At 42.2% G+C, this 17,624-nt stretch overlaps 1 protein-coding gene across 13 annotated transcripts in view; it reads right to left on the reverse strand.

Annotated features, from left to right (window-relative positions):
- The window catches only part of akap6 (A kinase (PRKA) anchor protein 6), a 234,406-nt gene that overhangs the window by 209,783 nt on the left and 6,999 nt on the right, over positions 1 to 17,624 (reverse strand). For 6 of the 13 annotated variants that reach the window (XM_078940959.1, XM_078940958.1, XM_078940957.1 and 3 more), the window contains 2 exons: positions 2,781 to 3,051; positions 1,008 to 1,179 (listed from right to left, as the gene is read on the reverse strand). In XM_078940959.1, coding sequence (XP_078797085.1) covers positions 1,008 to 1,179; positions 2,781 to 3,007 — 399 coding nt within the window. In that variant the 5' untranslated portion in view covers positions 3,008 to 3,051. Of the gene's footprint in view, positions 1 to 1,007; positions 1,180 to 2,780; positions 3,052 to 3,582; positions 3,712 to 6,297; positions 6,447 to 17,624 lie in introns of those variants that run through there. The other 7 variants (XM_078940953.1, XM_078940951.1, XM_078940950.1 and 4 more) reach the window with 4 other exon arrangements.

Below are 17,624 nucleotides of genomic sequence, written 5' to 3' on the forward strand. Positions count from 1 at the left end.
TCATCAGTTTAGCAAATGCAGCTGCAGAGTTGTTGTCAACAAGCACAGAGACACAAATGTGCAGAGGAAGAGGAAGAGGTGCTGCCTGATGAAGGACACTTCACCTACAAATAGATCTTTACTAAATAAGATTTTAAATGACCGGAGACAAAGTTCTACTGTTTCATTTGTATCAGTTATCCTGTAAACATAGAAATATTCTGCATTATCCTTAGAGGAGCTCTGGGTCACTGAGGTCAGACCTGAGGCTGCTGAGCTGCAGATGGCTCAAGAAGAGGAGGGACCGAAGCTCAAAGGCATCAAAAGGAAGTGAAGCTGCCGGAAACGGCATGAATACGTGAAGATGCCGGCTGAAGACATGCAGCTGAGTCAGCAGACGCACTGAAGGCTGCTGGACGTTAAACCGGCCGAGGAACTTCAGCGCACATAAACTGCACGTGTGACTGGAAGGGTGTTGGAGGAGGCCATGCTGCCGGTTGCATCAAAGATGACCTTCAGAGCTTCATGCTAGAACAGTTCCCTCACAGCACACATGGGCTTTTAACAGTACTATTGCTATTGAAATTATTTTATGAATTTAGTATTTTCTGAATTTGAAATTTGCTGCTTAGCTTGCAATTATATAGTCTAAACTCACTCACAGAGGCTCCGGCCTTCCCTTCACGGTGAGAGGACTGGAGCAGATGCTCAGTGAAGTGAGCGAACACAAACTCAGGCAAAGCTCTCAGCATCCGTTTCTCTGAAGCCGCTCCTCAATCCCAGCTCCACATGTGCATCTGCACCTGCAGACTGTGGGAGTGAAAGGCCAAAGCATTTGCAGAAAACATGTGTGGTTGCAGGAAGAGTTTCTGCACGTAAGGAACTGCTGGCTGCTGTCCTGTCTGAGCACAAAATGCAGCTGCATGCAAACGTCCCGCAGAGTTCTGACTGAATTTATGCTGGAAGCCCGAAGGCTGAACTCCGGGGGAACCGGAGGGAGGACCGTCATGTCAAAGGCTTGTGTCTACCTTGAGCTGCATCAGGTGGACGTCCACGTGTCTGCTGTCGGTGTCCTGACTCGCAGAGTGGGTGAGCTGGGTGACTCTGTCACTGGTCGCTCTCAGCCACTTCTCGATCTCTGGGAGGTGGAGAACAACCTTCCAGTCAGCTCCGGCGTGGAGAGGCGGGGGCTTCTTTGTCCTGAAAGATGACACACAAACGGGTTCTGCTCCGATTTCCTGTGTTCTTCCAAGTTAGTGGACTAGGCTAAGACGTTTATGTTGAAGGTGAAGTTCTTATGATAAAAAATAAATCTGATTAACCCTTTAAATCCACAGCTACAACTCTGGTCCTCAAGATCTCCCACCCTGCCTGTTTCCAGTTTTCCCTGACTAAGTCTTTACCATCACAAGCAGCATGCACAGTCCTAAATCCTTCAGATTAGAAAAACCTTTCCACAACACAACACGGTTTTATTTGAACAAAATTAACTGAAGTTGAACCATTTAACCCTTGTGCTATCTTAGATGACCCCACCCTTACATTGACATGTTCTCCCTACCATGACAAAAGTGGATAAAGGTGGAAAGATTTCATGTAATCCATGGACACCAGTGAAGATCACGTCATTGAAGAAAAAAGGTTCAGAGCACTGTCTAGTGGGTCTAGATGACCCAACTCCCAACGTTAAAATGCCTAGGATAGCACAAGGGTTAAACAAGTTAAACAGATAAAAAAAGTTTATTATTTCTGCTTTTTTCTTATAATTTTTGTTAATCTACGGGCACAACATTTCAATAAAATCACAAAGATCTGCTAAATGTGTTTATCCTTTAATAAATAAATGTTTATAAACTAACTTCACAAAAGGATAGGTGAATTCAAACAAATCTACAAAAAACTAAAAATTATGTTAGGTGGCAAAAAAACACCAAGAAGAGATTGAAGAGTGAGGATCACACCGTTTGCTCTGTTTTCTGAATGATCTGTTTTTAGGTTTCGTGTTTTACTGCTGTCACAGTCTGACCTGGTGTCATCTGATAATCTGTCTGCAGTTCAGTCAATCCTTCTCAGCTTATTTAAGTGACTTTGTCAGGTCATCTGCCCTGTGCAGCTCTTTCTGTTGCACCCTTTTCTTCATGGTTTATTTAGTTTCAGGCAATGGTGGGCAAGTGAAGCCTCACGAAGCACTGAGGCTTTCCTAGCGTTTGTGTAGAAAAAGGTTCAAAGCCTCTAAACATCAATAACGACAAAATTTGGTGGAGAACTAAAGCCATAGGAGCCTCTAAGGAGCAGGACTGAAGCACTGGCTTCATTTCAAAGCCATGACAACAATAAAAGTTGAGAAAAGTCTGTGTTTTGTTCATTTATACCAAAGAAGCATTTCATGGTTAACGGGGCTCTATGCACAAAACTGTGCATCGTATTTCAGGTTAAAAATAAGACTGTTGAGTCGTTTCTGCTTGCAGCAAACTGCATACATTAATTTTCCAAAAGCAGAGAACGGGTTTGTGTAAAATGCTGTTTTGTCTTTATGTAAACATACAAGGAATGTAATAATGGAGGAGGCAAACGAACAACACTGATCATGTGACAATATTTTTTTGATACAACCTCTGACACAACACTTCCAATCCATCAGTTACAAAAAAGGAACATTTCAAATTTCTACCACAAACCCAGTTCTATGATGTTTGAATCCTGACAGGGATTACCATACAATAATCTGAATCCTCACTTCATAATAACGTAAAGGATTCACTGTGTGATCATCATCATCATCAGTGCAGGTGATCTGTTACCTGGAGACGTCCTGTCCATTGTTGGGTTCTGCAGCAGTCAGGGTGCCTCTGCTGGAATTAGTCAACAAGGTCTTTTCCATTGGACCTTCCTGGTCCAGATCTTTGAGAGGGACGCTGACAGCTCCTGAAGAAGACCTAGAAGGGCCGAGGTCCAGAGTCGGGGTGACGGATGTCAGCATCGGGGATGGGGACTCGGGACTTATGGGGGACAGAGCGACAGTGGTCATGGTGGGAGAAGATTCTAAGTGTGGACTGATGTCACAGGAGCAACCTAGAGAGGACAGAGAGGGATTGTTTGTGTTTTCTCAAAAGGGACAACTTTAATTTTAAAAAATAAGTTCAACTATAATGTTAAAACATTGAACCAACTTCAACAAAAATCAATTGTGACCTAATGAAAAGTGAGCTTCAAAACCATCTCCAAACTGAACCCATAGCTCCAAATGTTAGGTGTTAGGCAGTGGAGGGGTTTGTTCTGACCCTGTCAGCACTGAGCAGCAGGCAGTGTAAAGTCCAGGTTTGCTGGGCGATTTGACCGACAGCTTTCTGCTCAGAAAAATGCTGAACAGCCAGCTGTGAAGCCCATCATTCCTACTGTTAGCAAAATCTTTCCTGCAGCCTAAACTTGTAAAGTTTTGGCGCAGTTTCATTAAGCATACCTCACTTCCAGGTTCCCTGGGATGTTACGTCACACCAGACAACATTACCAATTAGGCACTTACTTTGAACCAACAGCTAAATAGTCCACCTTTCCTCTTAGTCAATGACAATCATACCCTATTTTACCAACTCATTAACTCACCCATCCAAATGATCACAATCAGGTGTCCTAATCCCTTAGTCTGGCCACAGGTCTTTAAAATAAAGTATTCAGCCATGCAGACTGTTTTTACAAACATTTGTGAAAGAACGGGACGCTCTCAGGAGCTCAGTGAATTCCAGTGTGGAATCTTCCACAGTCAGCTGTCAGCTCTATCAGAACAAAATGGAAGAGTTTGGGAACAACAGCATCTCAGCCACCATGTGGTAGACGTCTTAAACTGATGGGGAGGGGTCAGAGGATGCTGAAGCGCAAAGAGGTTGATGACTTTCTGCACAGTCAGTTGCTTCAGAGGTCCAACTTCTATGTGACCTTCAGATTAATCCCAAGTACAGTACAGATGCTCGGCCATGGGTTTCCATGGCCATCATGGATGAGTCTAGTAGAGGTAGTCAGGAGAACGGTACATTGTTCACTGCGTTGTGCCGAGTGTGACATTTGGTGGAGGAATTACAGTGGGTCAAAAAAGTATTTAGTCAGCCACCACTTATGCAAGGTCTCACACTTGAAAAGATGAGAGAGGCCTGTCATTTTTTATCATAAGTATACCTCAAGTATGAGACAAAATGAGAATAAAAAATCTAGAAAATCACATTGTCTGATTTTTTTTTTAATAGAATTTCTTTGCAAATTATGGTGGGAAATAAGTATTTGGTCAATACCCAAAAGTTCAACTCAATACTTTGTTATTTAGACTTTGTTGGCAATGACAGCAGTCAATTATTTTCTGTGAACCCTTTAGTTCCAGTGAAACGAACTCTGAATGTTTCAGGATACATAAACATTTTGGAAATTTCCATGCTCCCAACCTTGTGTGAACATTTTGGACCGGGCCCCTTCCTCTTCCAACATGACCGTGCACCAGTGCACAAAGCAAGGAACATAAAGACATGGAGGACAGAGTCTGGTGTGGATGAACTGGACTGCCCTGCACAGAGTCCTGACCTGAATCCCATCGATCACCTCTGGGATGAATTAGAGCGGAGACTGAGAGTCAGGCCTTCTCCACCACCATCAGTGTGTGACCTCACCAATGTGCTGCTCGGAAAATGGGCAACAAATTCCTGGAAACACACTCCTCAACCTTATGTACAGCCTTCCCAGAAGAGTTGAAGCTGTAATAGCTGCAAAACTGGAACCAACATCATATTGAACTCTATGGGTTAGGAATGGGACGGCACTTCAGTTCATATGTAAGTCAAGGCAGGTGAGCCAATACTCTTGGTAATATAGTGTATTTTTGCCTGTTACTTCATAGATGTTTCTCTCTCTGACTTCTAGACAGTTCACTGACCTTCCTCCACCTCTTCTCAATTTGGAACAATGCTTTGGCATGATCTATCCAGCATCAGCCTCTAGGCTAGCGGTCTGCAGCCTTTGCTGCTAAAGAGCTATTTCCATCAGTTTCTTACTGACCAAAACTCAGTCCCACTGCACCCGAAAATGAAATACACCTTTTGTGGCCATTGTGCCATTCATATGCAAAAGTGTCGATTTACATTTTTATAATATGTATGTGTTTCTCCGTACACTCTAACCAATTTATTCATTTATTGTCTGAGATCATCCTAAGTAAACACGATGTCATCAGCCCAGAGCCTAACTGCCAAAGATTATGGAATTATTCCAGGCACATATTTCTGTTTCATTGATGAATGTTTTAATACCATTACTAAGCTCTCTCCTTATTAAAGTAGAATTGCTCAATTAGTGGGATTGTACTGTCAAAGCATAGAGAAGACATGGATGCTGCATAGACAGAGTCGTTTTTTGGGACAGTCTACTGCAGATTAACGCAGGGAAGCGGGTTGAGATGGTTTAGTCACACTAACAGGAGGGGCAGTGATTAGATTGGTAAAAGGATCCTGAGGTTGGAGCTATAACTAGAGATAAAAATGGAACAAACAGGGAACATTCAAAAGTAAGTTTTTTATTTTTACAGTTTTCCATAAAATACTAAAAGGTTTTACTTAGGAAGACAATCCCATGCAGTGTTCTCTGAACCTGTGTCCCATGAGAAGAGGCCCAGTTATCTATTCTTTATTTAACTTGCTCTCCAAAAAGATTTATTGCAATTCTGTGTTATGTAATAGTATGTTTGGGATTTCATACATATTTCATTTTCCTGTTGTCACACACATATACGCCATGACAGCAAAACCCTGTCGCTGTCCGTGGTACCGATTATTGATAATTTGGCCTTTTCTAAAAAATGTTTAAGTAATCAAATGAAATTAGGTAACCATTTTGTAAGTTTCAAAGAAAATGCATATTCCATTATCAAATGTTCTATTTCATAAAAATAAATAAAACACTAGGAAAAAAAACTAAGTATAAAACTTAGCAACTTCTGCATTCACCCTGACCAGCAACTGTTTAAAGATTCATTGAAACATTAAGGAAATCCATTAACTTTTGCAGGAGTGTAATCCACTCTCATTGTGTCCTCTCTTTTCACATTAATTACATGCAAAAAGAATTTACTAACACTTTTCCAGGAGTGGAACTCCCTGCAGGTTTGGCCTCTGCCCGTGTTCAAAGAAACAGAACAAAGCTGTCTCTAAAGAGTGGTCTCAGCTTCTACAGGCCCTAGAGGTCATCTTCTGAGCTAAAGGTCATCAAGCCAAACAGCGTCTACTAAATAAAAAACATGAGTTTAAAGTTGATGACTGGACCCAAACTATTTGGCAAACTGACCTTTAAAATGCTGAAGAGAAGGCATCTGATGGCATTTGGGTCGGAAAACTCCAAGTGGCGAAACATTTGCAGAAGAAGTGTGTTTGGTTTATGAAAGAATCTCTAATATGTTTATGAATGAGATCAGCTCGAGACCTTTGAATGTTGCAATGGATGAAGTCAGACATGACAACACGCCTCCCCCTCTGCTCCAGCCTCTGCCTCACCCTCCATTCACGGTCCCAAAGCAGGATCTTTCTACCAGACAAAGACCGTCGCAGTGCAGGACACACAGAAACACGCCGCACGTGTGTTGTGATTCATCCCAGATTCAAATCCTTTGATGCCCCCACCAGACGGAGAGAACAGACAAATAAAATGTTTTATTCATACTCTCTTGTCTGTGATAAAATATGCATCCATCTCCCAGCATCCTTTGCTGCAGTTCCCTGCTGAATGACTTGAAAAAAGTCACATGGAAACCCACTAAGAAAACTAAAAAAAAAACAAAGGAACCCAGATCTAATTCAAGAAACGGTGCTGCTCTTTATATGTCCAACTAATAAAAAGGATGTCAGGAACATAAAAAAATCTCTGAACACGTTGATAGGGAAGAACCACTGAGCTTAATATTAAAGACTGAAAAATATGTTAAGAGTGTAATCACCTTATCATTAAGCTATTTCACAAAGGGTTAGGAAACGGCTTGAGGTGGTTTAGTCATTCATTCATTCATTCTCTGGGGAGTTAACATGTCATCAAATATAATACATACATGTAAAATAAAAATCCATCAAGTCTCTTAATATGTTTTGCTTTTATTTTTTCATTTTTTCAACTTGTCCTGTCCAGCAGCTGAGTAAACAGTTATGACCTGAAGCCTCTTGTGTTGGACAGATTTTACTGATACAATAGAGGCTTATGAATCTTCTGACACATGAGGTGTGTATTCATGTAAACCCCTTTGGATTTGAGGCTAAATTTTATTTATAGTAATTACATTTGTATTTTTGTCTTGTTGGACACAAAAGAGTTTGTTTTTAGTTCTTTTCTTTTTCTTTGCTTTTGCGGTTCTAACTTCAGAGGTTTTCTGTACACTTTTTACCAGACCTTTTTTTCTGTTCAGGTTTTAATTTACTAAAGATAGTGGGGATCCTTCTCTGTCATTATTTTTTCTTTAATGTTTGGTGAAGGCATCTAAATGTAAATGATGCATTTCAAATCTAAACACTACCTCAGTATGAATGCTTATGTATACATTTTAAATCTTAACATAAGTTAAATGGAGTTCCGTTCATTAAAAATCCTCAACTTCATGATGTGTTTTCGTTTAAGATTTAGCATCGAGATTTTACATCAATAGTATCTATATCATTTGATATAGTATCTATATCAAATGTCAAACCCTTTGGGTTTGACATTTAAATAAACTTTTACATTTCGTAGTTTTCTTATTAAGTATTGAGATTTTACATTCAATTTTCATCTAGATTTTTATTTAACATCTACATTTAAAATTCAACTAAAAGGTTAACATTTATAACTGCTCTATTAGTGAGTATTCAAGCTTGTAAATGATGCAAAAGCAATTTCTAAAGTAAATTCTGACTTAAATGGGAAGAAAATGCGTCAAAAGAGAAAAAAGTTTTTGGCTGTGAGCTGATTTTAACTGCAATTCAGTTTGGTTTGCCGTTTTTATAATAGCTGAGCTTTCACATAAAGCATTTAGAATTTTCCTTCTTTCATGATTTTTTTTAATGTTTTTAAAATGTGTTCAAATAAATAAATAAATAAATAAAGGTAACTAAAACATAAAAAAGCCTAACAAAATAAATTTAAAGAATTTAACACAAATATTAAGGTTTTTATTCTAAAGTAGGACCTTAAAGCCCAAAACAGACTCAGTTTTCCCCAGACACCGACTCAGGCTGAATTGATGAAGATCAGCAGCAGTGAGGGAGAGGAGGGACGGCAGAAGAACAAGAATAGGCAATGATCAAAACTTCAGCTCCTCTTTGTGTTTGCAGGATCATCTGAGCTTCTTCACATCTCTGATAAAAGAAAACCTTTTCCTCAGGGCACATGGTGATGACATCAGTTCACAGAAACAGACATGACCTCATGAGTCGTATGACCACAGGAAGTGATGAGCACAGACGAGCTGCAGGAAAACGACCCCCGGGATCTTCATCATGTTTATTCGTTAGGTTGTGTTTTCACTCTTCTTCAACTTTGATTTTCTTTCCGTGAACTTCCTCAGAGTGAGGCTGCAGAAAATATCAAATCTAACAAATTTGAAAGAAAACTTTTTTTTGTAATTTCTTTGCATTTTCTACACATCAGGATAATCACAAAATCATTGATTCTTTGTCTCTTGTGCTGTCTTAGATGACCCCACCCTTCCATTGAGGTGTTCTCCCTACCATGACAAAGGTGGATAAAGGTGGAAAGATTTCATGTAATCCATGGACACCAGTGAAGATCACAAATCATTGAAGAAAAAAGGTTCAGAGCACTGTCTAGTGGGTCTGTCATGGTTTGAGTTTGTTGTGTCTTGTTTTTCGCTTTAGTTCTTGTTCTGTCTTGTTTGGTTCAGTTTCCTGTTTTATTTTGAAAGGTTTCCTGTCTTGTCATGTTTCTTGTGTTTTACTTCCTTTGGTCCCCATCTGCCCTGATCGTGTTCACCTGTGTCTTGTCTGCCCTGTCTGTATATAAGTCTTATCTCTGCCTTCCTCCTGTGCTGGTCCACTAACTTCTGGTCGTGTGTTTTACGTCATTCCTGTCCTTGTTTCATGTCCCTCGCCACGCCACAGTGAGTTTTTGTTTTGTTTTTGTCATCCTGCTCTGCAGCGCCTTTTGTTTGTTGGACATTAAACCCTCTAGTCCTGAACCTGTTGGCCTCCCGTCTCTGCGTCTGGGTCCTACCGGCTCTCGAGCCACCCCCCGCACATGACAGGGTCTAGATGACCCAACTCCCAATGTTAAAGTGCCTAGGATAGCACAAGGGTTACGGGAACTGCATTGTATACTCTCACCCATCTACACAGACACTGAGCTTCACGCTATGACAATCATATCCATGCAAAATCCAAATTTTCAGCCCTGTTTCTCCAGAAACACTGATACAGTTTTTATGAGCCTAACAGTGAAGCCTTTGTTTTTTCCCATCATAAAGACCTGGGTTGGTATCACTTCGTTAATTTAACCACACTGTCATTCATTCATGCTGCTTTTCCTCCCGTTTCATCAGCGCCTTTCTCTCCACCGCCCAAGCTGTCATGCAAACCCTTCCCCACCTCATGCTGTCCCTGGAAAGTGTTGTGATGGCCATCAACATTCAGACTCTGGAGCTGAGCCTGATGCTGAGCTTGTCAGTCTGAGTTTCACAGTTCAGCAGCTAAAGGACTTTTACTGCAGGAGACATGTGCTGCCCTCCATCCAAGTGCTCAATAAATGCTCTCTCCTCGTTAAACTGTAGTGTGGTGAGGCAGCAGAGGCTCTGATTACCCCTCCATGACAGAGGAAGGCGGACGAGTACAAACAGGGTGGGGTGGATCTCTGCAGGCTAAGACTGCTGTTTATTTCCAAGAGGGAGGGGGGCACGATGATCCCTGCTGCTGCAGGCTCTGCAGGCTAAGGCTAAGTGAAGCTGGCAGAGCTGGTGAGGATTGTCGTGAGGGCTGGTCTTAATATTGTTTTCTTTGTTGCACGTTCACACCCTGCCCTCCTCAGCACCATCTCCCAGACCACTGCCCCCACAGGCTCCACCCCCACCGCCCATGCTCAGCACAGCTAGAAGCAGGGTGGTGTCAGTTTCACTCATACAAGCTCAAGGATTCTGCATCAGGAAGACAAAACCTGGCAAAGGGGAGGAAACCACAGCGGAGCTCAGACTGCAGAGAGGGGAGAATGATGCAAATGTGCACGTGTACCCGTGTGAGCATGTGTGTGCACACGTGTGTGTCTTCAAGCCCTGCACCAGTATAGATAAAGCAGGGTGGAGGGAGCTGCTAGAGTGACGGCTGCCCCCGAATCCTCCTTTACCTCTGGATCATGTTCCTGAAGGAACTTAAAAAATGATTTATTCAAATACATTTATCACAACCAAGGCCAGATGGTGGCTCTACTGTCAATCAAAGAAGTTGAAAATATTTTGAAAAATGTTTCTATCCAAAGTTGATGTAGAAGAATGATGCAAATACATTTATTTTTGGAGTAATATCAGTCTTCGGAACATAGAATTTTATGGAAAATTGCTCGCTTCTGCAGCGTGCCTCCAGTGGTTTTGGGTGGAACTGCAACATTTGGAACCTCCTGTTGTTCGGGAACTGGAGGTGGGGAGTTGCTCATTACTTTAACAAAACAGTCGTCATAGGCAGTGCCTCACCTGTCATCATCCTCACCTGTCATCATTAGATCTTTGTGGAATCTAATAAGAAGCTGAGGGAAATAAATCAGGGGTCCAAAAAGAATCTTCTAGAATGAATTCTAAAATGAACTGGGAGCCAGAGGAGTGCTGCAGAGCTCACCTAATGATAATAATTAATACTTTATTTATCCCAAAATGGGAAAATCATTCTCCACATTTTGGGCTCAGTGGGCTGGCTGGGGAGAGCAGGGATCGTTCTGCTAACCCTTTGGTTGTTGGACAACCGGCTCTACCGCCTGAGCTAAACTGCCACCAGCCAAGCTGGGTTGGAGCTGCAAATTTGTGACCATGAGACCATGAGGTTTGTGTTTATGTGTAAACAGCTGGCCCCTGTTTGGCTGAAAAGGACTTCCCTTTGTCTTTAGTCTGCAGGTAGACCTGCTCTGAACACCTCGCTGGAAAGGCTCAGGAGAGGAGTTCTCAGCAGATAACTCCATCTCAGCTCCCTCAAGCAGACTTCCTCCGTGGGGAGAAGTTGTGGCCTTTTCACAGTTCCAGCCCAAGAGAGATCCCAGCCACCCTGAAGGCGGAAGGACGCTCGTTTGCCGACTCGTTCCTTTGAGATTCGAATTGTTTGCTCACCACCTCATGTCCACAGCTGAGGGTAGGAGCATGGACTGACCATTCAAGTAAAAGTCCAAATCCTCTCTCTCATCATAGGTAGAGTCTGCCGTGCAGCATATCATGTGATTATGATGATCCTAAGATCTCAGACTTCCAAAGTCAAACTTTTCTGTTGTTTGTCAGCACATAGCCTCATTCCTGAGACTTCTAGTAAATCCATGTTAAGAAAAAAGTCCAACCTGAAATCATCTATGCTTCCTGCTGGCTCTGAGGAGGAAGCTCCCACTCTGTCTAGAAGCTGAACAGCATCAGGAAAAAACACAAAAAACGCTTCCTGTGGAGAGTAAAATGACACTAAATGCTTTATAAACAGTTTGTTCTCCACTGCAGAGCATCTTTATGTTTGGACGCAGGACCTGTCCAAGTTAGTCTTTCATGACTAATCAATCCACAAAACAAATATGATTGCAAAGTTAAATGAAAGACTTCCTGTGTGTCTGTAATATTTGATGCAGATCAGAAAATCCACAAACTCTCTGAACGAGCTGCGACTTTCCTCTGCTGCAGAGGAGCAAAGAAACCAAAGAGCCTCCTCAACCGCTGAGGAGAAAGAGCTGGGCACAAAGATGGAGGACAAAGAAACCAGAACCACCTTGACCCAGAAAAGAGAGTGAGGGAAACATACTTCAGTGAAGCCGTGTAAGACGAGGTCTCTGCTTCTAAAGAGACAAAGGAAAATGCAGAAAAGCAGCAAAGTTATAAAGGAGTCATCATGTTTAGATGTGTGACGCCTTTTCCTGTAAATCCAAATGAGATTAACCATCACTGCAGCTTCACATCATTCAGCATGATGACATTAACGGTACACTTAAGCCCCCCCCTTCCAGTAATTACTGCTGTGGAATCCATTCCTCTGCACAGCCTGCATACATCACACCCCCCTTGCTTCACTTTGCCGTGTGGGACATGACCAGACCATTAGTGTCTGGATTTCCATCCTGGTAATGAGAAACCATGGCGGCGACAGGTTTCACATAATCCACAACACCGAGGTCCAATCGGAGTCGAGTTTGAGTCTTTCAGCCCAGAACGTCTGTGAGGGCTCGAAGCTGGGAGACGGGGGAAAAGCAGCAGACGGTTTTTACTCCATCAAAGTTTGAGCTTGTGACACATGCAGCTGGTGAAAATAAAAGCTAAAAGTGAGAAACTCCAGATCTGAATGGAAGAAGTTCCATGGTCAACGATCAGGCGTCCTGAGGTTAGTCCGTACACAAAATGCACTGATTTAGATTCACAAGTATTTGACAAACATTACAAGTCCTAACATGAGCTCCAAAATCCGCTGATGGAAGAGGCCAACCGAAATATCACAGCTGGAGCCTGTGACCTGGCAAAAACAAATGACTAAATCGTTCCCTCGAAATAACTGTGACTTTTTAACCCTAACCCTGAATTTTCAACCAGAAATGAACTGAAATACTTCCAGCTACACATAAGACAACTGGTTCGAAGCAGCAATAGTAATACAATATATTTTGCTACTGTGTGTAACATTTGTTGCACATTTTGCAACGTGAAACTTGGAAAATCTAACAAAATAGATCAGAAGATTTTTTTCATTTTCCACAAAATCAGGGAAAGCCAGAAAAGAGAGACCAACCGATCGACAAGTAACCACTTCTGCTTAATGCAGGGAAAAAGTACTTCTAAGTTCATACGAATTCATATTCCATGGGAACGATTTCATTATTCCGTGTGAACTGAATCCTAATTTGTGGGAATGATTACTTTATTTTTTTACCCATGTCAGGTGGGCTCCATACTTTCTGGTCACTTTTCTCTGTGTTTAACAGACTTCACCTGCTGGTGTTACAATCCTTTCTGACAGAGAAGCTCCATCCCAGAATGAAGTTACTGTTCCTTTAACTGTCTGCAGCTTTCAGTGCTGAAAAAAACTTCTTCAGCATCCATTGTCAATGCTGATTAAAGAAAACAACGCAGGCGGCCAAAGGCAAACGGACAGTCAGCAACCGACTCCAGAAAGCAAAAGAAAAAAGATTCCGTGATCGCGTGATGCTGTAGTATCGCGAGACCCAGCGAGACGAGTGTGGTGAGTCGACTTGGCGGCGCGTAAGCATTTGAACAAACATTTTCAATCTTGTTTCATTTTTCCGCCATATTAAAATATTTCCTGCTAACTAACACAACCTGTTAAGAGTATTAAGCTTCTGTCAGCCTGGAGGACCTGGAGAATTTCATTGACGAGTGTTTTAATACCTGCAACATGGTGAAGCCCAGAACCGCCACCACCACCCCCTCCGCCAAGCGTGAACGGCCTGAGGACTCTCCCGGGGCTGTGTCCTCTCCAGGCAGCGGAATGAGCGATATCCTGGATTCGATTGACAAAAAGCTCTCCAGCTTTGATGGCCGCCTCAATCTGCTGGAGATCCTCCATAGAGAATTTCAAGGTCTGCGGGAGTCTCTGGAATTCAGCCAGCAGCAGGTGCGGGAGCTCGCAGCGGAGAACCAGGCCCTCAGAGAGACCGTGAAGACCCTGAGCAGTGACACCGCCCGTCTCTCCGAGGAGAACCGATCCATCAAGGAAACCCTCCTGGATCTTCAGTCGAGGAGCATGAGGGACAATCTAGTGGTCGCGGGGGTTCCAGAGGAGGCAGGAGAAGACCCCGAGGCCACCGTTAGATCCTTTTTACAGGTCCACCTGAAGCTCCCCAAGGAGGAGGTGCAGAAGATCTCCTTCCACAGGGTTCACCGCCTCGGAGGAAGAAGGTCCGACCACCAGCGCCCGCGTCCTATTGTGGCTAAATTCGAACATTTCAAACAGAAGGAGTTGGTGAAGGGCCGCGGACGGGAACTGAGAGGCACGCATTACAGCGTGAATGACCAGTTCCCGGCAGAAATCCTCCGTAGAAGGAAGATCCTGTTCCCGCTGAGGAGGAAGCATCTTGCTGCTGGTTCGAGAGCGATTGTGGCCGTTGACAAACTTTACGTGGACGGCCGGCTGTTCCGGGACCCGGAGATCACCCCCTGGCTGTGCTGAAGGCTTTCAGATCCGCGCTGAGAACATCTGCGCTGCCCAGAAGAAACCCGCTAAACTTACTTCAATGAATGGAAAACCGGATCATCAATAATCCACACCTCGATCGCAGGAAAACAGTCTTTTTTTTTTTCTTCGTCACCTCAGTCCCACTGATGTTTCTATTGTTGTTTTGTTGTTGTTTTCGTCTTCCCTTCTATCTCTTTTTTTCTTTCCTTTACTCTCCCCCCCCCCTCTCCCCCCTCATTATATGTAAATCACCTGGAAGCAACTCATCCTCGGTAAGTATTTATTTATGCACGGAACGGGCGCGCGCACACACAAGCGCACACAGGGGCGTGCACATGCGATCCCGCACACACACGCCGACATACTGCAATCACCTCACACAGGCTCTCATAGGACGCACGCGACACGCAGCTCACATAACCAGAAAACGTTCACGCGCACAGCGCTTCTCAAATGCGGGCACGCGCACACGGACTGGCACACAAGCACTACTTAGCTTTACACCTTTTCAGTCAGAGCAGTTATGAACAGTCTTAACATCGTTAGCTGGAATGTGCGTGGACTTGGCTCTGAGCCAAAGAGACTGAAAGTGTTAAATCACCTGGATGGTCTAAAAGCAGATATAGCTCTACTGCAGGAGACCCATTTATCAAATTCTTTGGATCACCTTATGTGCTGCTTACAATTTCCAGTTATATACTCTGCCAGTTACAACTCCAAACAAAGAGGAGTTGCTGTTTTAATTAATAAAAATCTTAATTTTACTCATAAGGATACAGTTACTGACCCAGAAGGCAGATTTGTAATCATTAATATATCCATTCAGAATAAGGACTATTGTATAGTGAGTATTTATGGTCCTAATGTTGACGACTCTTCCTTCTTTCACAGATTCTTCACCTCACTCTCAGTTCACTCTGACTCCACAATCATTATAGGAGGAGACTTCAACCTTGTTTTGGACCCTGAACTTGACAGACTCAGCACAGCAGCAAACCAGCGCACATGGCGGTCTGCAAGTATTCTAAAGCAGTACATGAATGATCTGGGTCTCTGCGACGCGTGGCGCTCATGTCACCCAAGCACTAAAGGGTTCACCTTTTTTTCTCCAGTTCACTATTCACACTCCCGTTTAGACTATTTATTAATCAGTAACTCTCTTTTAAAAAATATTCAAAGCTCCAATATCCATCCAATTATTATCAGTGATCATGCACCAGTCTCTGTAAACATTTCTAGGGAAAAATCCACACCCTCTGGTACAACCTGGAGGTTTAATACGTCTCTGTTAAAGGACCAGGAATTTCTTGAATTCTTTAAAAAAGAGTGGGCAACCTTCTTAGACTTCAACAATACTCCAGACATCCCACCGTGCGTTCTTTGGGAAGCAGCAAAGGCAGTCATGAGAGGGAAAATCATTTCTTATTCAACGCACAAAAAACGCAAAGAGAAAGCAGATTTATTAGAATTAGAAAATAAAATCAAAACCCTGGAGACTGCTTATGCTGCTTCTGCACAGGAACGCATTCTGGGAGATCTGAAAAATTTAAAGCTGCAGTTAAATGACATCATTAATAAACAAACACAATTTCAAATACAAAGGCTACGACTTGAAAGATTTGAAAACTCTAATAAATCTGGCAAATTTCTGGCTAATCAGCTTAAAATTAACAGAGAAAAATCATCAATCACCTCTATTATGGACCAAACAGGAAATGTCACCCATGACCCGGTCAAAATTAATAACGAATTTGAAAACTTTTATAAAAACCTGTACACACCGCAGATCAATCCGTCAGAGCAAAGTATTGACTCATTTCTTAATAATGTAAACCTACCCAGGCTAAATGAGGATCAAATCACAAACTTAGATTCTCCGCTCTCGCCGTCTGAACTTCATGAAGCTCTGTTACTTATGCCCAATGGTAAAGCACCAGGGCCTGATGGCTTTCCTGCTGAGTTTTATAAAGAATTCTGGGAACAACTGGCACCAACATTTTATAAAACTGTCACATCTATTAATGAGAGCCAATCAATGCCACCTAACATGAACTCAGCCAACATAATTCTTCTTCTAAAACCAGACAAAGATCCCACTAGTCCTTCAAGCTATCGCCCCATTTCTTTAATCAATGCAGATGTAAAAATTATCTGCAAAGCACTAGCACAGAGAATAGAAAAAATCATTCCTCACATAATTCACTTCGACCAGACTGGATTCATCAAAGGCAGACACTCGGATGATAATGTCCGTAGACTAGTTAATATAATAGACTTTGCCACCATTAAAAAACAGGAAATGACGGTACTATCGCTGGATGCTGAAAAAGCCTTTGACAGAGTTAATTGGAAGTTCCTTATTGCTGCCCTCCATAAGTTTGGTTTTGGAGAAGCATTCATCAATTGGATCAAAATATTATATCACAACCCCAATGCATCAGTTAGAACTAATAAACAGACTTCAAACAGGTTTTTTCTTGGAAGAGGAACCAGACAGGGCTGCCCACTCTCTCCTTCTCTTTTTGCTATATTCATTGAGCCTTTAGCTGCAGCAATAAGACAGAATGAGAGCATTATAGGAATAAAAACCAAACACAGCCATCATAAAATTAGTCTTTATGCGGATGACATATTACTGTTTTTAAGGAATTTACATTCTGTAAATGAAACAGCAATGATCATAAATGAATTCTCCTCCATATCAGACTATTCCATTAATTGGAATAAGTCTGTTTTATTACCACTTAACAGGAATATGGAACAAAGACTCACAATTCCAGTCAAAACAGGAAATATCAAATATCTGGGTATCTACTTTTCCCCCAAACTATCAGAACTGGTGCAGCTAAACCACACCCCATTACTGAAAAGCATACAGGACGATCTAACACGCTGGACCAACCTGCCTCTGTCCCTTATGGGCAAGGTAGCCACGGTTAAAATGAAAATCTTACCCAAAGTTAATTATCTCTTCTCAATGATTCCCACACAACCGCCATTAAAATGGTTCAAAACATTAGACTCATCCATATCAAGCTTTCTATGGAACAACAAACCTGCAAGAATTAGTCTAAAAACTTTAAAATCTGCAAAAAGCTGTGGAGGATTAGAACTACCTAATTTCCACAAATACTTTCTTGCAAATAGATTACAATATATCTTAAAATGGTTAAAAAATAATCCAGAAACCAACTCATGGTTAGACTTGGAACAGGTGTTATGTGGAAAGATCAACCTGTCACAGCTACCATTTATTAGCCATACAGTTAAAAAACAGGATTGTTTCAAAAG

This window comes from Oryzias latipes, chromosome 22 (genome assembly GCF_053564925.1).
Source record: "Oryzias latipes strain Hd-rR chromosome 22, Olatipes_Hd-rR_3.1".
NCBI classification, from domain to species: Eukaryota; Metazoa; Chordata; class Actinopteri; order Beloniformes; family Adrianichthyidae; genus Oryzias; species Oryzias latipes.